The sequence below is a fragment of the Lingula anatina genome, chromosome 1 (assembly GCF_051362555.1).
Source record: "Lingula anatina isolate TDL-2025a chromosome 1, LinAna3.0, whole genome shotgun sequence".
In the NCBI taxonomy this organism is placed as follows: Eukaryota; Metazoa; Brachiopoda; class Lingulata; order Lingulida; family Lingulidae; genus Lingula; species Lingula anatina.
Genome location: NC_141767.1, coordinates 50721854 through 50746478, shown reverse-complemented (window position 1 = coordinate 50746478; position 24625 = coordinate 50721854). Strand labels below are relative to the sequence as shown.

General features: G+C 34.6%; 2 protein-coding genes across 3 annotated transcripts; one reads left to right on the top strand and one right to left on the bottom strand.

Moving 5' to 3' along the window:
• Positions 1 to 231: 231 nt before the first annotated feature.
• On the bottom strand, positions 232 to 21344 carry LOC106153677 (protein D2). 2 transcript variants are annotated; one of them, XM_087001581.1, is made up of 5 exons: positions 21323 to 21344; positions 20481 to 20670; positions 15910 to 16008; positions 2812 to 2857; positions 232 to 1250 (listed from the first exon to the last, which is right to left on the bottom strand). In XM_087001581.1, exons 2-5 carry the CDS (start codon positions 20652 to 20654, stop codon positions 1054 to 1056), a joined length of 516 nt encoding a protein of 171 aa, XP_086857707.1. In that variant the 5' UTR covers positions 20655 to 20670; positions 21323 to 21344; the 3' UTR covers positions 232 to 1053. The 2 variants fall into 2 exon arrangements, with proteins under 2 accessions (XP_086857707.1, XP_013383161.2); XM_013527707.2 differs by lacking the exon at positions 21323 to 21344 and adding an exon at positions 20945 to 21081.
• Positions 21030 to 23725, top strand: LOC106153674 (nuclear receptor-binding factor 2). The gene is made up of 3 exons (XM_013527704.2): positions 21030 to 21171; positions 22134 to 22218; positions 22428 to 23725. Exons 1-3 carry the CDS (start codon positions 21148 to 21150, stop codon positions 23132 to 23134), a joined length of 816 nt encoding a protein of 271 aa, XP_013383158.2. The 5' UTR covers positions 21030 to 21147; the 3' UTR covers positions 23135 to 23725.
• Positions 23726 to 24625: the final 900 nt, after the last annotated feature.

The window sequence follows — 24625 nt, the reverse complement described above, 5'->3', positions numbered from 1 at the left end:
TAAAACAAGATCTTTTCAAAGTAACCATCACTACTTGAACTTTTTTCTATGGACTTATTGGTTGAGACTTGCTGCAATATGTCCACAGTGACGTAATAAAAATTCAAGATGTATTAAAAATTTTGTTGAGCAACTAGTATTATGTTACAGGGTAGTTCTTAAAAAATAATGCTAATTATAAATACTGTAGAAGTCTCTGTGACAAAAAAAAAAAAATAGAACAAAAAAAAACTTGATGCACCATTTTTATTTGATATATAGATACCACACCCTGTAATGTAACTTTCAAAACCAACTGAAGTAGAAAGGCAGGTTATATCAGAAAAGACTGATTTATTTTAGGTTTTTCACACTGAAACATACACACACACGTGTGCCATGTCTTCTAGAATTTGATGTATGCAAGCACTACTTTCAACAATTTTTTTTATCTCCATACACAGCTATTGTTCCACAACATCTAAATATAACAAGATATATTGATAACTGATATTGATAATGACTGTGCAAATTGAAATCATTCCAAACAAGGAAACATATCAATCATGTACATAGTTTATGGTGATTCACAAGAGGCATCCCCAAATGATACTATTTTTAACCTGATATCCCAAACTATATAGAAAGTACTAGAGAGTATGAAAATAGCTGCGGTGAATGACGTAGGATTCTGGCAAACTGCTGGGAGACTCTGCCAAAAATATCTTGCATTCCTTGCTGTGTGTATGAGCTGTGAGTAGCCTACTTTTGGTAGTGTTTATTTCTGACTCATGGAATTTCTCATTGCAAAATACCACTTGGTTCCTTATTTTTGGCAGCAGGGTATCCCAGTTCATTGGCAAGGTTATTTTGGTAACTGGAAGCACACCTGTAGTTTCTTGTGGATGGTTCTAGTACTTTCATGCTGGAGGAATCCCTGGCTTAGGAATTTCCTTTACTTATTTTGGTTGAAAGGGTATTCCATATCAATATAGCACTTTTAACTATTATAAATATTATGTTTTTCTTATCAATTCTCAAACTTAATATAATCAATGCATTTTCGAAGAAATATTACTTATTCAATGTTTCAGTTTTAAACTGAAATCCAGCCTCTGGTGTACACAAATTATTTTTTTCCATGAAATCTGCCAGATTAAAGTAGGCTCTGCTACTTCCATCCCCTCCAATTATTTTTTCTGTTGTCTGTTTGAAAAGATAAAAGTTGTAACGATGTACCTTTCCAGGAGGTGGAGTTGGGCCCATATAAGCTGAAAAATTACAAAAATCAGTTTAAAAAGCCACATTAGTATCTCTAAAGCCAATGAAAATGTTCTACAATTATTCAATCTTTAGATACGAGTTGTTTGACCATCTTGTCAGAGTAGCTAGATTATTCCACATTGATAAACATCCCTTCTTTTTATTGAGAAGACTAAACAAACATCCATCATTATTTCAACCCATATGTCTTAAAATCCAGTTACAATGATATAAACTATAATGGCCATAATCTTATGGGAGTTTTCTTTTTCTAAAATTTGGTAGCAAGCTTAGCTCACTTTGCACTTGCTAAATGAACAATCAGTATTAGCAAGTGTAATTAAACCATACTGATCTAGCTCAATTATATAAATTTGACTTCTAAGTAAAGGGGAAAAACTGTTACAGATATTAATAACTAAGAAAATCTCAAACTTTGTCTAGCTGATATTTCACCCCTCCACCCCCTCCCTTCCTTTCCACCTCCTCACTCATTCAACCTTATTTTTAACATTGCCTTATCCAGGTTAATGGTTATCTAAATGTTTACTGCACTACCTGTGTTTTGCTGAGACTAAAAAATTAAGTGACATAGTGCTTGATTTATTGGTGTTTTGTTTGGAATATGGGGCATTTGTATGCAGTATGTGACCATGAGCGGGTACGAGTCCCACCAATAAGACACAAAAACTGTTTCCATTGGCTGCCAGCACTAGCATCAGTTGCATGTTCTCATTGATGATGACTCTGTGCAGTTAATGTGAACCTAGCATGTGATGAGCAGTTATTAAGGAATAGGAAACAAGTACCAGGTCATTTGTGACATCATATATTTCCTGTTTTTTTTTTTTTTTTAATCTTAGTGCTATCTATATTGTTATAAATAGACACAACTGTAAAGACAGAAAAGCAAACATTCAAAATGTTTTTAAAATGTCATCTTACTCAAGTTACATTTTATCAGATTTATTTAAGAGACAACCATTGTAGGATATAAGTGATCTTCTTTCTACAGCAGAATTACGTAGGTATTGCACAAGGCAGCAGCCACTTTTATATACTTGTAATTGCTACTAGGGACCAGTATGCAAATTCTCTGTCAGACATGAGGATGAAACTCCCTCTGGCTTAGCATCCACTCCTTAATTCCCTCTCAGAGTAAGGTTATTCAGTTAGTGTGTGGGCACAGCGTATGTGTGGTCACTGACTTCAATACATTCTAAATATACTGAATGAATGTGTTAATAATGCAGACTTATAATTTCTATTTATGTTAATTATCAACCTGAAATGTTTCCTTGCTTAAAAACATTTCACTTGCTGCTTCATATTGCAGTTGCCAGTTTAGTATAGTCATGGTAACAGGTTTTTGTGCAAAAAAGAAAAAAAATTAGCCAGTGGAAGATAAATTTTCTCAGTACAATTATACTTTTTATTTCTTTTATAGAACATGAAGGGTTACATAACAGCACATTTTTCTACAAATGTATTAGTTAGAAAAAAGTTAATTTCTTCACTCAGATGCTTATAATTACTGTACTATTTGCTGTTTACTAATTACATACTTACATGTTAAGGGGAAACCATCTAAAGTTCCTGCTGAGAGAGCCTCACCCTAGAAAAAGAATATATTCACTTAAAAAAGAAAGATATGGTATCCACTTTAAAAAGAAAGATATGGTATCATGTACCAAATACTTTTCTGTTTTAAACCTGCTGAAACAAAAGGTAAAAACTATACAGGGCAATGTATTGTTCTATTTCCCCTTTATCCATGTGCAGCATGTGCTGCAGTACAGTCCATTTTAATTACAACCAGATGTATAATTACTGTATTTTAGTTTTAAAGTGCTTCTGTTATCCAATATTACCCCCACACATTTTTGTTTTACTACTTTAAAATAATATACTCATTTTCATCACTGCTAACTAACAAAAGAGTTTTATGTGTTTTAATAGCAGGGCTCCAGAATTTAAACATTTTGACTATCATGTGATATTTCTCAAAGAAAGAAAAATCATCAAATAAACATACCTGCAAATATGATGGTTAAGTAATATGTCATGAAGATTCTATTGTAAAAAAATCCAATGTGTTCCAGTTTATGTGTATTTGCATGAACCATAAAAGAATTAATGAAATCATGGCCATCTTGACAGCATGCAATTTCATGAATGTTCAATTTTTTTCAGGAAATACACATGAATGAATCTGTGAAAGTTCTATTAATACAATCTTAAATGTTTCTAAAAATAACCACGGTCTGTAAATATAGCATATTGGGAGACCCGATTTTAACTCCCGTGATGTCAAAATGACGTCTGATGTATTAATTACCCAAATCGATCAATAGCAAACCTTTAACTTAATTCAACATAGCGTTGCTCTATAAATCTACTTTGAAAGTCTTGTATTGATTGGATGCACCAACTCCACCATGGTAATCAATATATTTCTATGAATACATGTTGAATATAGTACCATTTTAGTTTCTTATTGAACTGGCTGTGATGAACTTTCAATAGCAATTTCCCCAGTGTGTCATGAAAGAATTTCTTGGGACTTTTCATGCAGTCACGACAGGAAGGAAGAGACTGTTTGAAAAGTTAAACTTACATATAGTATATAAACAATGGATTTTGCAGCATTCGTAGTTTTGGCACACATTCACATTAAAATTTTAATGATTATGTTATGTTTACTTAAACTAAAATTTGTGGGTAGATATTAACCCATGTGTGCCATAGGTAGTAATTTATTGTGAAAAAGAATCTTATATATAAAATTGTTTGAAAGTTTTGTTTATTGAGGGGCATTTCAATTATGAATGTATTACAGTACTAGTATTTTTTACGAGTTAAAAGATAAAGACTATCTATTAGCACAAAATTTTAACAGATTATAATTTCTTATTTTATTCTTCATTATCCAAAGCCACTGCATCGATCAGACATGCAAATAAAATGATGGAAGGTATTGCAGGCTGAATTCTGAATTCTAGATATTGCAGGCCCTGCCAAGGCATTGCATGTCCAAACATTTCCTGAGACACAAATATAATCTATAATATATTATAAATATAATCTATAATTTATCTATGGTGTTGAGGCCATAAATACATTTTAACTGCATGTTTTCCTTTGCCAAAATTTATTTGAACCTGACAACTGAAACAAAAATCAGTATAAAAAAGGATGAATTTGAAATTATTGTTAGCCCATATGGGCCTATTAAAGCCTTAATTTCATCAATATTGCTGGCATGACTTCACTATATTGCTGTTATAGGGCCAGGATCCAACAGATTTCACCATAGCTGTTAATCAAAGCCACAACACTGGCAGATCAATGTTTTACTTACATACGTGTACAAGGTATATGTACTTTCAGAGGAAAATTCATTTTTGTCATGCAGCTCTGCCAGAATGGTTAGAAGTATGTCTTTTAAGTTGGGTCAAAGACCTGTTTTTTTTTTTTATTTTAAGTGTTATAAACTTAACTTTTTGCATGAATGTCAAAGAACAGTAGAAAACAGCTGTCCTGCCCAAGAGCGCACTGCCAGAGCTTTACATGATATTTCTGTTGTAAAATTTTCATCAAAAATTTCTGCAGTTTTCTCATCGAAACAGTGATGATGGTAAGTTGTATCTAATGTCTTACACTATTTGGCTCCTTTTTGGTATTTTTATTGTATACCATTAAGCAGTGTATCATCAATCGCACGCAAATTATAGCAGCCCCATTTATTTGTATCTACAGAAAGCCCTGATATCTGAGACCTTGGATGAATAAAATGTTTTATTTTGTCTAAGCTACGATGAAAATTTGCCAGCCAGAGCACCTTTCTGTCCAGGGAGTGATGCTTAATTTTACAAAAGGTAGCCCCTTTTCCAAGACACCATATTCTATATCTTGTCTCCCTACAGGCAACAGATATTACTACAAGTTCTGACAGTAACAACTAGCTGTTGTATTCCACTCTATCCAATCAATCCCCAGAAATAATATACTATAACAGTCCTTTTTCACTTTTGAACAGTTATCTACTACATTCCCAATGTCTCTTTTTCTCTTCTGGGCAATCAGCTACTATACTTTCATCATAGCAACATATGAACAATTTATCAAACAGATCAAGTACTTCTAACAAATTCCATTTGCTACTTAATCAGCCTTTTTCTATTTACATTAACAATTTTTCACCATTTTCTGTAGATGTTACAGTCTGAAAAATGCCAGCGTGACCCTGCATCTAGTTAATATTAGGTCAGCTATACACAGCAGCAAACTGTTAGTCACATAAAGTGAGTACTATTGTTGCTCTATCTACACACACACACTTATGTATATATTACACTGAGTGCATATAGCACATGCTGGCAGAGACCCAACTGAATGTGTGCGCACTGCTTTCTTGGTTGATGTCTCAATCTTAGACACAAATTAAATTCAATTAAAAACAGTGCCAGCATATAAACAGAAAAAATTAAGACACAAAAAGTATTCTGAAAATCTGAATATTCTCACTTTATGGAGAACAAATTAGAGAGTGGAAGGAAATTACATAGATTATACTAGTGTATGTTGCCATATCTCCTAGGTATATCAACCTCAAGGTCAAATCAAAAGAGAAGACATGTATTTATACACTGCAGACATGTATATTCAATAGATCTACAGTAAGGTTAGTTACATGCAGCAAATTATTCAGGGCTATAATAAGAAAATAATCAAAAATGTGGCAGTAAATAAGCAAGAGAAAAACTGCAATTGTAGATTGCCAAATAAGTGTCCTCTGCAAGGGGCATGTTTTCTAGCAACAGTGTGTTTCAAGCAGCAGCTAGAAAAATGAATGTATGAAGTATATAGGCCTTTGTGGTGGGCAATTTAATGTAAGATTTAACACCTACACTAAATCATTGAGGGACAAATAATATTTAACATAATCTAAGCTATCAAAATATTTTTGGAAATTAAAAGAAAGTAACATTCAATATGACATAAGGTGGGACATCATCAATAAATCTGCAACACAAAGGAGGAACCTTTAGACGAAAAGCTGTTAATTATGCTTATGCCAGATACTCTTAATAAAAGATCAGAAATTATAGCCATGTGCCATTACAAAGTGACGCAACTGCCATGGCATGCGACACAAGTGACGTTACACTGTTGCAACTGGTTGAAATATAAACACCTCTTGACGATAGAACATACCCGATGGGTATATGTCCTTGAAACTCAGAGTTGAGGTTTAGACATGTCTCAGGTTTAAGGTTTTTTAGTTGTATATATACTAGCTGATTCCGTCACATCAATCATTGAACCATGATAAGAGATTGGTATACACGATTTACAGAATCACTTTAGATACTATATTCTGTGTGAAAGTCTTATTCCCACACTTGCCCTGAGTCAAAGATTTTGTGCCTTTAACAAAAAGAAAAGAAAAAAAAAGGGACTGAGTGGGTATCAAGTGGGTGTTTGGCAGCCGAGGATGTTAATTACCACTGGGCCACCAAATCCTGTAATCTGATGTGTTATTGACTGTATATGATACCTGTCACACATGCCGAAGCTTTACAGAAATTGCTGAAAACTAGAAAATGCCTTCAAAATATACTTTTAACAGTTATCATCAAATGAATTCACACTACAGCCACTATCTTCCCACTGCCCTAAGGTATTGCTAACAGCTGTCAGTTGTCAAAACGTAAAAAAAGAGACTTCGGCTGATCTGCTATTATATATATATATATATATATATATATATATATATATATATATATCAGAATCTTATCTCATTTATTGTGTGAACTGAATTAAAAATCATATCATTCCATGGAAAAAGCCCATGCCTGATTTATGGTTCCAAAGAAATATTACAAATCATCTCAAGCAATATATCTATAGGAAAAAGCCAACTGGTATATCTTCTGAAATGGTAAGGGAAAGGAGGTGATGGTTTTAGTAAATCCTAGTTGTGGTTAAGTGATTTCTTTATTCAGCAGTTTAATTGTATAACATATATGAGGCCATGCATTGTCACCAGTCCCCCTTTCAGCCTTTTAATGATACCGAAAGAGCAGCTGGTTGCATTTTGTCTTTAAATACTCGTTTTCTTTTATTGACTGAGGCAATATACTTCTGTTAAGTCAAGGTAGCATGGCCCATGTCAGTGCTAAAACAAGGTGAAAATGTCAAAATATACATGCATAAATTGTACAAATCATATCAACAATTACACTGAAAATCATGTTCGTACATTCCTACGTCATTCTGGTTAGCACTCATTCTTATCACAAATTAACCACTGCAATTGGGATATACTTTCATCTCAGTGCATTAGGGCCCCTTTACACTGGACGGCGTCCTTTCTGCGTCCCTTCTGCGTTCAAAAATGTGGTCAGGACGCTCAACGGTCGCCAAAGCAATTAAATCGTGTCTCAGTGTAAAGGCGTCTGCGTCCCTTGTGCGTCCTTTGAACGACCGTATCGTGATTTTACCTGTAAAACTGCGAGCAACCTGCCTGCCTCCACTGTACGTCCCCGTGCAACCCAAGGCGTCCATTGCGATGTTTGAGAGACCATTGAGCATTCTTGCTGCGTTCTCTGTACCTTCATCGGCGATCAGTGGCGTCTATTCTACGATCATTCTGCATCCTGCTTGACCGATGAGCGTTATTTGGGCGTCCTTCTCTATATTCTAACTCATCTTTTCATCGGTTCTAACCAGGTCATCCAATAAAGAACATTTCCAGCACACAAAACAAATAAATGGAAATAACCGCTTTAAACTATAGTGATGCAAGATCTGCATGGACTGATAATCAGCCAGATGCTCATTGTTATCCTTATAAGAAGGATGGACAGGGACCGAAAACGAGAAAGTATGACTGACACAACATAGAATGTTTGAATCCGTTTTCAAATGAAGCATTCTGCAAAAAGTTCTGACAATTAATCTTGTAAAAAAGGCAAAACATTCGTTTAATAATAACCTCAAAAAATGGATCGTTTCATGAATTTTAGGGGAAAAAACAATCGGAGGCTGATATGAGACCACTGTTACCCTGGTGAAAAATACCTCAGCACGGCCCCGTTTGAGAGTGAAAAAAAATAACGTTCTACGTGTCAAACACTGGACGATCTTTGAGTTTTCATTCTGCAACCAAAGCGATGCTTGTGCCTCCTTTCTACGACCGCGGCGATGCTTGTGCGTCCTCTCTGCGACCGCGGCGATGCTTGTGCGTTCTCTCTGCGACTACGGCGATGCCTGTGCGTCCTTTCTGCGTCCATTGAGCGACCATCCTACATCGCGTTCTCTCTGCGATTGTTTTGAACATGCTCAAAACTTCGCGGCGTCCATGCCGTCCTCGGCGATGCTTGAACGTTCTTTGTGCGACCTTGGCGATCACTGTGCGTTCTTTGAGCGTCCGACGGCGTCCTGGCCAGTTTCATGGTCGCACAAAGGACGCAGAAAGGACGCCGTCCAGTGTAAAGGGGGTTTTAGAAGTTCATGTCAGCTAGTCAAACAAAACAATTTTATGACATCAGAGCCATAATTTCCTATACTTCAACGTGAATATGTCTATGACATGACGTCAAAGGATATTGATCTGTCCTCTGATATAATGCATGGTATGGAAAATGAGGCTCTTATATGAACAAGATCATGTTTATTATGAGCATGTGCACAAATATACATACAGTTGATCCCCAAAATAGGTGAAATTATTGACTTATTTCCTGTGGTAAAATATTCTAAAGATATATAATGCAAACTAAGAAGCAACCCAATTGTTCAATTGTATATATGACACATCTTAAGTGTTTGCCTAACTCCAATTTTGCATGGAGATATTAAGATGCTCATTGTTTCATTGTTTTTGTTGCAAACATGTTGATTTTTTAAGTTAGCACCTGTAATTACCTCCTCCTTTTATCAAGCATACACATCAATGTTATTAGTAGTAGTAGCAGTAACAGCCTCTCAGCTGACACACAACCAGAGACAATGTCACTCTGCTGATGAACCAATGACAATAATACTCATCACCAGGCTGCAACATCACTGGATGTTATGATTATTTGATAAGGCCCCTGACTGGATGTTCAGACAAAAAATGAAAATATTAGATGCTAAAAAATTGCATTTTACTCTTTTTTTTTTTTTGGTAAATTTATGTATCTTAAGTCAAGAACTGTGCATACAATTTTCAAAAGGCTGCAGATGTCACTGCTAACATTTAAATAAATTTGTCACCTTTTTTTCAATTTTGTTAATCTCTCTTAAATAAAGGTATTGTGGCAATATTTGATGATAAAATGTTTTTATTAAATAAACCCTATCCTTCAATTTTTCAAAAATGTTTTAGATTCCAATAAACAAATGTGACGTCACAGAATGGGTCTTTTTTCTTTTGATAGTATGTGTATGTAACTACAGTAATTACTGGATCTATTCAATGGGGAAAAATCATCAATCTTTCAAATATATAATTTTGGAATCATTAAAAGATTTTTGTCTGTAGCATTTTTGGTGCTTTTACTGTAAACCTTAGAAAAACAAGGTGGCCTGGTTTTAATTTTGTTGCTGCTAGTACTCAAAAGAAATGTTCTAATTTCAAGAATTTATGACTTAAAAAAATACAGAAAAATCTGTAAAATTTGTATATTTTCCTCCCATTAAAAAGATTTAGTAATTACCGTATAAGATTGAAAATATGATGCATGCAAATATAGTCAGTTGTTATCATTTTTGCAACTTATGTCACCAAAATTGAAGCACAGAGCACACTGTGTCAGCAAACATCTCAAATAAATGATTTCTTATAAGACAATTTTCACCTTATGATAGACAAGTGTGAAAGTGATGTCACTGCCCTCTCAGGTGATAAGACTGCATTTCAGGCCAGTATCTAACAGCTCACGCAGTGGTAGACTGCAAACACAATGTGATAGTTGAACTGTCTACAATCCAATGAGATGGTTTGTCTGGTCTTGGTTGCTTTCATACAAAAATTGTAGATGGTTCCCCAATGTGGAAATGTGATAAGTCATGTCATAAAACGATGACAACAATTAGGGCTAAAAATAGTGGGCAGTGAGTTTTTTAAAATTAAAATCGCTATGAAAATGCAAAGTGGGAAGTGGTAGTGCTGTTGAGTAATTGATTGAAAAATATGTCTGCTGAGCAATCACCTACTAATGTCGAAATGGTTACATGGGACTACATAACATCCTCAACATTTATTTTTTAACACCTCTGGATAATTAAAACCTTCAACAGTGATAATAGTAGAGCACTTCTTTATAATTATGTGAAACATTACTTCTGTACAGATTTTCACATGGTTTAAACGTGTTTCACTGAGCAAAGAATGTTTTCTTTTTTGAGAAAAGCAAAACATCTTTAAATTTTGTAACCGTTATTGGTGAAGACAAATGTCTTATTGACTGCACCTCTTTGAAAAATCATAACTAAATTTTACTGTACATTAAAGCCGTGATCTAATCGTTCACCAAGTTACCTACATACTTTAATCATCCTTTTGAACCTAAACTGACTATACTAAGGCTTCGTTCACATGGAATGTCTATTTTCTAAATTCTATTTTCTATTCGCGCTATCTTATGATCACTGTCTGTGCCCTGAATATCCCGCCGCGTGATTACTGGCAGCGCGAGCCAGCTACTTATAGTAACTTATAGTAACTGGCTCGCGCTGCCAGTAGTTACGCCGCGGGATATTCAGGGCACAGACAGTGATCATAAGACATACCGCGAATAGAAAATAGAATTTAGAAAATAGACATTGCATGTGAATGAAGCCTAAGTGTCAGAATTCTGGCACATGCGGCTTCAAAATGGAATGAATGATTCAACAATACTAAAAATGCAAAAAAAATTCCAAAGTTGATGGACCAGAGAACCTAAGAACATTATCAATGTGAAATGATTGTCTCAGTTTTAATCACATACTTCTATATATATGCGGCATATACATGAAACACAATTATGTCAAGTTTAAGTTTTATAATGAATATGACAGAGAAAAAAGAATAAAGCCATATTCAGTACAGTACATGTTTTATAAAGACTCGAACCAATTTAATATGATCTAAATGTCTTAAATCATTTTAAAGATATACAATGTAAAATATTAATGGAGAATCAATATAATCTACAAACATTTTGATGTTAAAAGTTTGAGAATGTGGTAGTTGCACCCACTCCTACTTTTAGTACAACAAAAACAATTATAGAACCCTGGCTGTATGGTACATCCACAGCTTTGTGAGGTAATCTATAAAATTGGTACTTCATTACTCTCTAAATAAAACATCCATAAAATTTGATTGTTTACTTCAATGTACAATTTCAATTCAAACTCTTCAAATGTCAAAAAGATGATTTCTCAGCTTACCTTTTGTCACGTAAGTTTCAAAACACACGTTATTTTCCTAAAGTATGACACTATATGGAAAATATGCTGACTGTAATAATTTTATTTAGATAATTGACAGATTGATCTTTATTGTTACCATAAGCAAGCAGAATACAAGCATGACTTAATATCTTTAAAAACAAGGCAGCAAAGCTGTCAAATGTACAGACAAAAAGCAGGAAATAACTATGCACAAAATAGGCTACTGTCAATTCTGATGCAAAAGTACATTATGTTAAACTGCAAATTCAACATCAAATTTGAATTATGCTCAACAGGTAATACCAATGTAAGTAAAACGTGTAACAAGCATAAGGCTTCAGGCCCATGGGAGTTCAAGTTCACACTTTGAAAATGTATAACTTCCAGAAAAAGAAGCCAATTAGACTACTTTTCCAACCCAGGCTGCATTTTAGTCCTGCATTTCTTTTTTGAACATTTGGCAATCATAAGTAACATGGTTTTCCCATAATGGTCATCATGGCAGCAGCACCCATAATTGTTTTCTTCTATTCTGATGCAATATTACATATTGGTTAACAGCATTATGACCGTCAATTTTTAATAATAAAATATACGTATCATGGATTTTCAGAAAATGTGACTAGCATGGGTCTTCAAGCATGTAGAACTTCAAAGTCACACCTTGAAAATGCCAATATGTGAAATATGCTGAAAAGTGAAAAAAAAGCATAACTTCTACAATAATGGCCCAATCATGCTGATTTTCGAACTTGACCTGCGTTTTATGAATATTCATCAGCTCTGTAAATATAAAGCCCAAAAGTAAAACTGCCTTCCACTTATCGTGTTTACAATGAAAGTGCAAGGCGCCGGTGACGGCGGTGACGGCGAAGACAGACGCAAGTGATGGCAATATGTACAGACACATTTTTGACACATCTGTACATATTTACTGTACTGTTTGAGAACAGTAAGTGACATGGTTTTTCTTAAATGGTCATCATGGGAGCAGTGCCCAAAGTAGGTTTTTTTTCAAATTTTGATGCAATATTACATAATGTTTAACAGCATAATGACCATCAATTTTTAATAATAAAATATTAGTATCATGGATATTCAGAAAATGTAACTAGCAAAGGTCTTCAGGCCCATGGAACTTCAAAGTCACAACTTGAAAATGCCAAAACGTAAACAAGACAGCACTGTTCTGAAATGTTTTTTTTTCCATTTTTAACAATTTTTAACATAAAACAAAATTAACAGCTTACTGCCATTTTTATATGATCAACTAAGAAAATTGATGAGATGGGAAAAATATCAATAGAGCAGTGTTAAATGTCCAATTTCTTCCATTCTGAGATTCTGAACATAGTGAATGATTGAATCTGACAAACTGCAATGATATGAGTTTATTTCCACTTTTGAAACTTTATTACACAATACACAATACAAATTAACCATCATTTTTACAAAATCAACTAACAATGTTATAAAGATGCAGGAAATGTCAAACAAACACTTTTAATATCTTATTAATTAAATAATGAAACTGTTAACATGCCTAAGAATTGAATCTGAGGAAATGTGTAAAAACAACATAACTTCTAAAATAATGGCCCGATTATGCTGATTTTTTAACTCAACCTGCGTTTTAGCAGGATTGACCACTCCTGTGAGTTTAATGACAATTGGCCTATCTGTTTTTCGTATATTGTGTTTACAGTGTTGCATATATGCTGAAAAGTGAAAAAAAAAGCATAACTACTAAAATAGTAACCTGATCATGCTGACTTTCGAACTTGACCTGCGTTTTAGTAAGATAGATTACTCCTGTGAGTTTCATGACAACAGGCCTATCGCTTTTCCTTGGAATGTGTTTACAGTGTTGCATATACGCTGAAAAGTGAAAAAAAAGCATAACTTCTACAATAATGGCCCGATCATGCTGATTTTCGAACTTGACCTGCGTATTATGAATATTCATCAGCTCTGTAAATATAAAGCCAAAAAGTAAAACTGCCTTCCACTTATCGTGTTTACAATGAAAGTGCACGGCGCCGGCGATGACGGCGACGACAGACGCAGGTGATGGCATTATGTACAGACACATCTATATATATATTTACTGTACTGTTTGAGAACAGTAAGTGACATGGTTTTTCTTAAATGGTCATCATGAGAGCAGTGCCCAAAGTAGGTTTTTTTTCAAATTTTGATGCAATATTACATAATGTTTAACAGCATAATGACCATCAATTTTTAATAATAAAATATTAGTATCATGGATATTCAGAAAATGTGACTAGCAAAGGTCTTCAGGCCCATGGAACTTCAAAGTCACAACTTGAAAATGCCAAAATGAAAATAAGACAGCACTGTTCTGAAATGTTTTTTTTCCCATTTTTAACAATTTTTAACATAAAACAAAATTAACAGTTTACTGCCATTTTTATATGATCAACTTAGAAAATTGATGAGATGGGAAAAATATCAATAAAGCAGTGTTAAATGTCCAATTTCTTCCATTCTGAGATTCTGAACATAGTGAATGATTGAATCTGACAAACTGCAATGATATGAGTTAATTTCCATTTTTGAAACTTTATTACACAATACACGATAACAAGTTTGCCATCATTTTTACAAAATCAACTAACAATGTTGTAAAGATGCAGGAAATGTCAAACAAAAACTTTTACGTATCTTATTAGTTTAATAATGAGACTGTTAACATGCCAAAGAATTGAATCTGAGGAAATGTGAAAAATATGCTGAAAAGTGAAAAAACAGCATAACTTCTACAATAATGGCCCGATCATGCTGATTTTCGAACTTGACCTGCGTTTTATGAATATTCACCAGCTCTGTAAATATAAAGCCAAAAAGTAAAACTGCCCTCCACTTATCGTGTTTACAAGGAAAGTGCACGGCGACGGCATCGGCATCGGCATCGGCATCGCCATCGGCATCGGCATCGGCGACGACAGACGCAGGTGATGGCAATATGTACAGACACATCTGTGTCTGTACATAAAAAGCATGTTAAACAAACTGTCACACAATCAAGAATCCTTTACCAACAGAGTTCAACTAAAATGGTTACAAAAATAATTTTGAAACAAGTCCTCAAAATAAAAATTCATTATTCACATAATTGATTGCCTTCATTTCAATTTAATTTCCTTTCATCACTTTTTATCAAAGAACTGACAAAAGATTAAGTGTAACCAAACACTACAGAATCCTAGAAATTGTAGCCAAACTGTGAAACATGAGTTCACGTTAAACCCTTATTATGACAAATTACAAGTTGATTACAACTGAAAATAAAAATAAACCCATTAGCTGATGAGATACCAAATCTCTTAATTTAAGAATTTAACATGTCAAACAAGCACTTAACTTCATCTGATGACTTTCCTTATCAGTTCTTTTAATGGAAATGTACTCATTAATGTTACTAAAATTACACCAAAAAGATATTGTGAATTATACATGTTACTTACTTGTGTATATTTGAAGGTTTTGGTTAAGATAACATAGAAAATTTATTTATATCAGCTACTAAGGGCAAGGGTTGTACTAGTAAGTGACTTGTGCTTCCCAAATATCAATTCTGATAACTTATGCTTATGCTCAAACAAAAATAAAATAACAGTTAAATATCATCTTGCTTTTTAAACCTACAACTGGCAGCAAGGCTTATATCTGTTAAATGCATGTTCATATACTTTCTACGTACAAGGCGTGAAAACCATTTTCATCCCTCTTAAAGGGATAACAACTCTTCATATGAGATTAAAAATACCACAATAAATATGCTGTAAACAACATATAGAAATAGTAATAATAAATTCCATTTTACCACCAAAACAGCAGTTTCCGCAATATTCTGAAATCTGTGCTGGCCATTGGATCAGCTGGACCTTCATAGATGGCTGCACTCCATAACAATTTTTCAAGAGATTATTACAAAAAAAAATTAATAATAATTGACTAACTTTAAATATCGGGACAGATTCATTTACAAAAATGAATTATAAAAACATCCTTCTTTATCCCAGGAAAATTCGTTTTATGGCACTTTCCAGCCAAAATTAAGGGTTGTTAGCCCTTTAAGACAAATGCTTCTGACCCACATATCAAAAGAGTATTTGGAGCGCAAGTTGGATAAGTTCAAGGTAGTTGACTACCTAAAATTGTTGTTGACACCTTTGAATAGGTGCCAGTACTTATAAATGATGAAATACTTACTGAAATTCCAGCAACCACCCAGTGTTTCCACAGCTGAGTTACTGGATTGTTGTAGGAAGGAACATCAGGATCCACCATAACAAGCACATACTGCTCATCCTGATAAAAGAGTTTTTTAAAAAATCAGAAAAATTAAAAATCAGTTTTAATCCTTTTTTTAATCAAATGAAATATCTTATTATACTCCCTTCATGTTGCGTAGGATGTTTCAATACTAAAAACCAACCTTGCAAGTAAATTAATTATTGACAAATTTATTTCCCTTTATACTGGTTTTATACAAAATGGAATGATTTATTCAAATGTGGTTTCTTGCTAAGCAGTTATGTATGATCTCTTCTGAGGCATTTTACTTTTGTTACATAATTATATGTCTGTTCAGCTTATATATAGTCAAAACAAATAGTTCAAGACATTAAAGCAGATTTTTAATCACTTCACAACTGAGTCACACAAAACTCCCAAATAAATCCACATGTTACCCAATGTTTGCTTAAGGCTTTCTTTTATGTGTGTGTGTAGGGGCTATTTAACAAATCAAATAAAACTTATCTGACAAGCCACTGATAAATCTGATTTTTAGCCTTTCATTTTAGTAATGGTCTTTTCTTCCAACCAAGGAGACAGGATTTATACCCCATCACAAATGGCTCAATAACATGTCAGTTCATGTGATAATACAAAGTACAATACAATGCAATAAATTTTATTTCATGTCGGGTATAAATTGAAAGGAAACATTAGCTTTACAGCTATTCGCCGACTGGGTGAGGACAAAAACATATCTACAATAATGCAATATTACACATGAAGTCTAGTAAGAGTAAAAAGAAAATCTTTCTACAGAGTATACCAAAAGACAAAAAACTTTCTACAAAGAGTATACCAAAAGACAAAAAAACTTTCTACAAACAATATACAAAAACATGAATTCTATTAAGATAGCAAATTAGAAAAAAGTTTTTTATGGGAAATGTGCAGAATGCTATTCTAAATCAATTGTGAAAAACAGAATTCTACATACAATGCTCACTGATACAGTTATATAAAATGATGTAAGCATGACGTATTATTACACAGTTTCACTAAAAGCATATAGGTTACACAGGTTACATCTGCATTTGGGTCCTTCCCAAAGCCTTAAAAGTGATTTAAACTCATTTGAATTGATGCTTTGCTTTAAGTCATTTGAGAGATCATTCCATATTTGTGGCCCAAGATATGATAAGGATTTTTTTGCCGTATGTCACTGTGTTAAATCTGGGTATATTAAGAGTCTTTTCTCCTCTAAGGTTGTAACTTGTTATTCTTTCCTGGAAAAGGTCGGAGAGGTAGGAAGGTGCAAGTCCATGTATAGCTTTGTAAACCTCAAGTGCAAGCATATGTAGCCTGTTCAAGTGCAGAGTGCTGAGGCCTGACATATTTAAAAGCTCGTCGTAACTGCTTGTGTGGTTGTCGTAGACAAATCTTAGACCCCTTTCCTGTATCTTTTCTAATTTTTTCATATTTCCCTCGCCACAAAAATGCCATACTAACGGACAATTATTAAAGTTTGATAATGCAAAGTGCCTGAAAATGGCAAGCCGACTTGGGACATCTAGATGAGCTGAAAGCCTTTTCAGAGTGTTTAATTGACATGCTGTTTTTGAACATAATTCTGAGATGTGTTTGTTGAAAGTCAGTCTTGAGTCAAAGTAAACCCCAAGGAGCTTGACCCAGGGTTCTGGTTTCACTAATTTTCCATTGAAAGATAATTGCTCTTCACTATGGTTGACTCCTGTTTTGCCAATAAATATAGCTTGGAATTTTTCAGGGTTCGCTTCCATCTCGTTTGAGGAAAACCAATTTATAGCATTTTGTGCATCGTATTCGAGCTACCTTTTTAAGGTATCAAAGTCTGGGTGTGCAGCACTTAAGGTGTTATCATCTGCATAGTTGCAGAGGTTACAATTTTCAATAGAATGAAAGATGTCATTTATGAATATAAAGCAGAGGAAGTATCCTATTTTCTTCTTTTGTTGAAAATAAAAGGTGCAGATATAAGCTGCCCTGGTATGGGCAGAGGAACTATAAAATAATTCAAAAATCTTATTAAATAGGAAACAATTTTACTTGAAATTTTATTAGTCTTATCCTAATTAAACACAAAGGATAAGTAAAAAATGTATGACTAGTTTTCTGGTTTAACTGCAACTGGTTACTTAACTTTGCAAAATGCTGGCATACACCCCATTTCCATAGATTTTTAGATCGATCTATCCCTGTGGGGAGTCTCACTAGATTACTGTCAGCTTGGCCGGCTTAAGCGTCTGACCCACCTACTAAAAGCTGTAAGGGGGTAATTAACTATGGTGCCCGCTCGGCTGACTGCAATTTAGCGTGAACCCCCAGAGAGTTATGTCGATCTAAGACCCCATTTCCAGAGATTAGATCGATCTACTTTAGATCGACCTAACTCCCTGGGGGTTCACAATAAATAGCTGTCAACCGAGCGGACACGAAAGTTAATTACCCCCTTACAGCTTGTAGTAGGCGGGACGGACATTTCAGCTGGATTACCTGACAGTAATCTAGTGAGACTCCCCGCGGGGATAGATCGATCTAAATCTCTGGGAAAGCACCCAGTAAACTCGTTAGCGTATGAGAGTGCGTAATTACGCGTTGTTTTGCTGTTTTTACGCATTGGCTGGAGCCCCAGCGCGTACGAATACGCACACCTTTGGCTTTGAAGATCGGCGAAGTTGACCAGTCCGTTGACTGTTGACGGTCAGACTCATGTTGAAAATGTCATAATTGATTCCCAAGTGTCTCATTTTTTTCTTAAGATATTTGAATTACCCGACTAAAACATGCTTCTTCTTTCACTGACCCGCAGAGGATGACGTAATCTTCTCTGATTGGTCATAATATGCAAATTTTAGGTCAAAGCACGTGTGCCTCTCTTAAGTATAAACAAGGTATGAACAACGATGAAATGATCGTTTTTTTATTCACATAATTGTTCAACATTTTAATTGAGCAACCATACGTTTAGGACCAATTTAAATCACTCGCCCAGACCAAATACTTTAGGCCAGTAACCCTTGTGACTTTTGTAGTTTTAGTCGTCAGAATAAAATTTTAGTCGCATTTGACGAGCGGGCGACCGGGAATTTCCAGCTCTGCTGATTACCAGTGATGACAAAATGACGAGAAAAAGGAAAAGCAAAGGAAAAAACAACAGTCAATTAAAAGGTTTTGTCATGCAAGGTAGGCAAAGTTATTTACTATAGATTTCAGAGTCCGACATACCTACTTGCGATGGTTGCGTTTCGCAACTAGTTTTATCAGCCGGGCAACTAAAATTTAGCTGGTAGTTGCCCGGAAACGCAAGTGACTTTCGGCTGTTCACTTGCCCGGAAAATTTGAAGTGTAAAATTTATTATCACAGGCAAAATAGATCGTTTATTATTGGCAGTCATTTGCCGGTTGGAAACAAAATGGTTTGCAGCAACCGGCTAGCTCCAGATTTGGCCGGCTTAGAAAACAGTTGAACTTGAAGTGCTGCGCTAACAAACATAAATAAAAATTATCTTTCAACAAACTGTGAAATAATATTTCTAGTAATTATTTACAAATTGAAAGCAGAAGGTTTAATTTTTATAAACAATTTAGTAAAACTTAAAAACGACGGGTGCCTAATGTTCCCGACTTGACCTACTTTTTGTCGGCATCAATTTTAGGGAGAAACACTAGGAAGAGTAAGAAGTATGAACATTTTGATTGATTAAAATGGTTAAATATGTAAATTTTGTGTCCCTTCTCAAATAGTATACTAAAAAATGCTTGTTTGACAGAGACGGATACTGGGTGACTACTTGTCAGTGTCCAGACATTTTGGCGCCGTTCTCTATCTCTCCCTCTCCCAACTATTACAGAGCGCTTGTTTGACCTAGTTTTTTTAAAAACTTTACTAAGGAAGCAGTTAGGCCAGGGGCATTTTTAAATCTCAGTCAAGAATAGATTGTAAATTTTTGGCTATGAAGTGCAGTCGTACTTGTTGTATTTTGATTGTTTCTGTGGTAATTTAAAAGCAATGTAAAATCTCTAATAAATTACATGTTATATTCCCCCCCCCCACCCCCCCCCCCCCCCCACTGATTTTTGGAGAAAAAGCCAAAGAAACAACACTATAAGGTGACATAGTAATTACACCTTGATGAGCATTTTTTAATTTTACCCCTTCATTTTGAAAATTACCCCTTCTTTTTTTGGGCAAGGGGTACGGTACTCCCTTAGAAAAATCCTACCGAGTGCACTGGCACCCACAGATCTAAATTATTTCAACACTCTGGTATCATGCAAATTATAAGATTTGTACTTATTTCACTTGGCCAATGACAAAAACAGATGCAAATAATGATAATTTTCTTCAAAAATGTCACGTTCTTAAACGAAAAAATATTTTCCTTATTACAAAAAGACAAAGTACACGTAAAATATTATTTTGTGTGACGTTACAAATTCCCAACGGGCAAAAACGATGCAATAAAAAATTATTTAACTTGAATTAAAAATACTGATAATATTACCTCACCAACATCTGGAAATTTGACGGTCTCAGGTTTGTCTTTAGTAACACCAAGTTCTATTTTTTCACCGCATGCGCCAAACCTTTCATCAAGCTTGAGTTCTGGAAGTGTGCAAGGATCGGGCGGCACTTCCTTCGAACATAATTCACTTCTTTCGACTTCGTCTGAGCCCATTCCAAAAATGGTAGAGCTGGAGAAAAACAAAAGAAAAGCAACTGGAACGAGCAGTGACATACTGAACAGCTTGAATAGGCAGCGAGTAGAATTGCAAATACAAGGACGTGTTCCCGTGCTTAGTTACAGCCAGTCTGCAGGCTGCTTAAAAGGGCTGTCTGCTAAACACTGTCACGTGACAAATATGCGGGCAGATAGGATAGGCGGTAAGAAATATATTTCAAAAATTCATAAATAAGGGCGTGCGTGACAACAATCTCAATAAAAAAAATCTCTGTGTAACTCCTCACCTTTTTTGATGGATAGAGTTATTTTCACATAAGTATTGAAACTGGAAGTAGATTTTTTTCATCCAATGATACAACTAGGTTGTAGAAGTCCGACGTGAAACTGAAATGTGTATTTCCTCTCCCGACACTAGAATTTTTTATTTCCTATTTTGATTTTGACGAAGCACTGGTAAACACACAATCAGACCGCTGCCATATGAGAAATGATGGATTCGCCGCTAAACAAGGTGAATTAAAGAATATATTTTCTGTTGATGAAATATTGCTTCACTGCATGATTTTAATCGGACATTATTTAAAAACAACACATATTCTCGTCTGTTGATATTGACGTGGACTTAGATGTACCTCTCGAAACTACTACAAGTCATTACTAACTCTAAGGCTTGTCAGCATCCTCCGCCATCTTCCTCTATCTTTCGCTGCTGTGCTGTCATTATATTTATAAATTAGTAATAGTAGTGAAGTAATATGTATTGCACTGTACTACCGGTACTTATTGTTAGTGAAGTTCAGTAAAAAGTGGTTAATGTATTTTTAAGTAAAACGTATTAAAAACCACACGCTTTTTGTCCCTTAAATAAATCTGTAACCATAAAATTAGTCTAGTAATGATGTCACACATTTTTTTTTTCGTATACAAAAGCAGATGTTATAAAATCCTTTCATCTGCTGATAAATAATAAAATAATAATAATAAAATAACGACTCTTATGAAACCACATTAGACCACCATAATGTACAGTATAAAGATTATCGGTATTTTTTTTTTTTTTTACATAGTCATAAGTTGGTGTTAGAAAATCACCATATCCTATTATATTTGTGGCTTGTGAAATACAAATACAGTCTCTATGCAATAAAAATTCAAAATGAAATGGTAAAATGAATCTTATTAAGTTCAAACCAAGCATGCATGCACACACACACATACACACACATCACAGGTTAGCATGTATATTGACCTGTTCAACTTTTACTTAGAGTTACTCTGGATTTGGGAGCTACTAGTAGCATACCACTGTACACCTGAATACAAAAATCGACATTGTGCAAATATCACCCGTCTGCATTTATATGTTTATCTGTTTTAAATACTGATGATTGATTGCATGTAAGGTTTTAAGGCATTTTACATTTTAGTCGAGACTCTACTTCCAAGATTTACTTAGATTGTCTTTAATTTTAGGCCCATCAACAAGAAAGAAAGGCAGAAGCTCTTCTAAGATCTGGAAAATTTGATGAAGCTGTAGAGTGCCATCAGCAAGCAGCAGGTGAAAAATATCAGATGAAATGAAAGGACATTTTTTTGCCTTTTTTTTTTTTTAAGTTAAGAAACACTTTTGTTACACTGTTCATAAGTTTTGCTCACAGGTAAACCTTTAATCAGACCTCTCTGATTGCTTAAAGTATAGATTTATTTGACTATTTTTGCTTGTGTTACATTACAATATATAAAATAAATATATTGTGACATTTTTAGAGTATCTCCTTAAGGCTCAGTCCCTTACAAGGGTAGAAAAGGCTCTAGAATCCCTTCAGCTACAGCATGACCACCATATCAAGCAAAAGGCTGTCATCAGAGCAAAGCAAAGAAAGGCACAGTTGCAGAAGCAACAGCAGATGGATTCCAATGATACTACTATAACTAACATTGCATCTCTGTCTGACAATCTACCACAGATATCAGGGTATTCAGACATGCCAACAGATGTTACTGATGGCCAGATGGAGGAAGAAACATTTAAGACCATGGAGGAAACAGATTCTTTACTGTTCTTTTTACATAACCGTGCTATATCTTTGGGTATGGATTCACCAAGACCATGGCCAAATAGACACCTCATTCAGACTGCAGTAAAGGCTCCCAAAGATGACAAAATGATTATTGAAGAATTAAAGACTCACAATCTGGCTTTAAGGTCACACATAGAACAGCTTTTAGGAGAAAATGCAAATTTGCATGAGGAATTGAATAAGATTAAAAAAGAAAATGAGGAGTTAAAAACAAATAATCACATCAAACCTGTATACGTTGATGATGAAAATGATGAAGAAGAACGGTTTTACTCGATTCCACCACACATGAATTTGTCAGACTTGCCTTCGCTTGAATTACCTCCACTGGAAATGCCTCTTTTTGACTTTGATTCAATAAAGGCAAAAATGAATTCTAACTCAGATACATAAATCTGAATGGCAGGAGTAATCACATGCATGTTGCAGAGATAGCTTTCAATTGGCCAATTGTTGTAGTGGAGATGTACACAATTTGGGGAACAGTTACTAGTACATTCCTAACATTGAATCATTATTCAACAACTGTGGCACCTTATGTACTCCCAGCATAAGGGTGAATGCTCAGTGATTGAATGTTTTTTAGTCAAGAGTGTATAGTGGACCTTTCTAAAAGTTGAGATTTTCTTAATATTTGATTGATTGGTTTTTATGTACAGACATCGATATCATTGCATTTTGTCATTCAATCATTCACTTTGTTTAGGATTTCAGAATAGAGCAAATTGGACATTCAAAATAGTTCTATTGATATTTTTCCCATTTCATCAATTTTCTTAGTTGATCATATAAAAATGACAGTAAATTGATTATTTTATGTAAAAAAAAATGTTGAAAATTGAAAGAAACTAATTTCAGTACGTGTCTCATGCTATTAGAAAGTGAATGGTGTTTTGTAAATTTTGTGATATCTTTTTTCTTTTATAACTGAAGGCAATGGGGAGCTAGTGTTTGGTAGTAAAATAAAGTCTCTTTTGCAAATGATTGATGTTTTGTGATTCAAAAAAGGTATGTTATTAAACATCCAAATGTGCATTGGCTCCAAAAGAAAAAAAACTTTGAAATCCTAGGTCAGCCAAGGGAACTGGTGTTTATGATTTGATTAATAAAATGATCTGTTAACTTTGCTAGATTGCAGGTTTTTGATTGAATGAATAAGGTGTAAGTTTACCAGGATCAAGAATGAAAATACTATGAAATTCACTTTTTTGCCTATATGTCATTGTCAAAGATGGGATTTGGTGTAATACAATGCAAACAATTGAAAGATTCTTCCTGGTGTTGTCATCTCCCAAGTAGCTTCTCTCTGTAGTTCCATACTCGAATACATCCAATGCATGGGCGTAACTAGGCATACGCACGGATGCACTGTGCGTACAATTTTTTTTGGACAACCATGATATTATTTTATATAAATTTAGTGTATTTTTCACGGAATATATATCAAAAATCCTCTGCGAATTAAAGTCACCTGTATGTACAAATCCTCTGTATACGCACAATTGTTCTGACCCCCTGTCTTGCATACTTTTATTCAACTGAGGTAAACAATGCCTGTTACCTGTACAAGTCCTATCTTAATCGTCCATCTAACTGGAACATCCTTTACCTCTTAATTGGAGGGTTAAGTGGCCTTCAACTCTCCTGTAGTCATGAGAGTAACGAACGCACTCTCGCTGGTGATATTTATCTCAGGTAAAATCTACCTGTGTGTTACTTTCAAAGTGCAGCTCCCGTAGACCTAGGGGCACTAGCTAAAATCTGGACACCAGGTTTAATAAGGAGCTAGAGAAACAAAGGAAGATTTTTTCCTGCAAAGATTCAAAGAATTTCACACGGACTTGATCCAGCTTAGCCCTCCAAACTAATAGGGTGACATGGGCA

Excerpts from the sequence above, each read along its gene's own strand:
- LOC106153674 (XM_013527704.2), top strand. The coding sequence starts at position 21,148 with ATGATGGATTCGCCGCTAAACAAG. Across the intron at positions 21,172-22,133 it reads TGGATTCGCCGCTAAACAAG|GCCCATCAACAAGAAAGAAA; the intron begins GTGAATTAAAGA and ends CTTTAATTTTAG. Across the intron at positions 22,219-22,427 it reads GTGCCATCAGCAAGCAGCAG|AGTATCTCCTTAAGGCTCAG; the intron begins GTGAAAAATATC and ends TGACATTTTTAG.
- LOC106153677 (XM_013527707.2), bottom strand. The coding sequence starts at position 21,006 with ATGAAAAAAATCTACTTCCAGTTTCAATACTTATGTGAAAATAACTCT. Across the intron at positions 16,009-20,480 it reads AATTTCCAGATGTTGGTGAG|GATGAGCAGTATGTGCTTGT; the intron begins GTAATATTATCA and ends CTCTTTTATCAG. Across the intron at positions 2,858-15,909 it reads GGGTGGTTGCTGGAATTTCA|GGTGAGGCTCTCTCAGCAGG; the intron begins GTAAGTATTTCA and ends TTCTTTTTCTAG.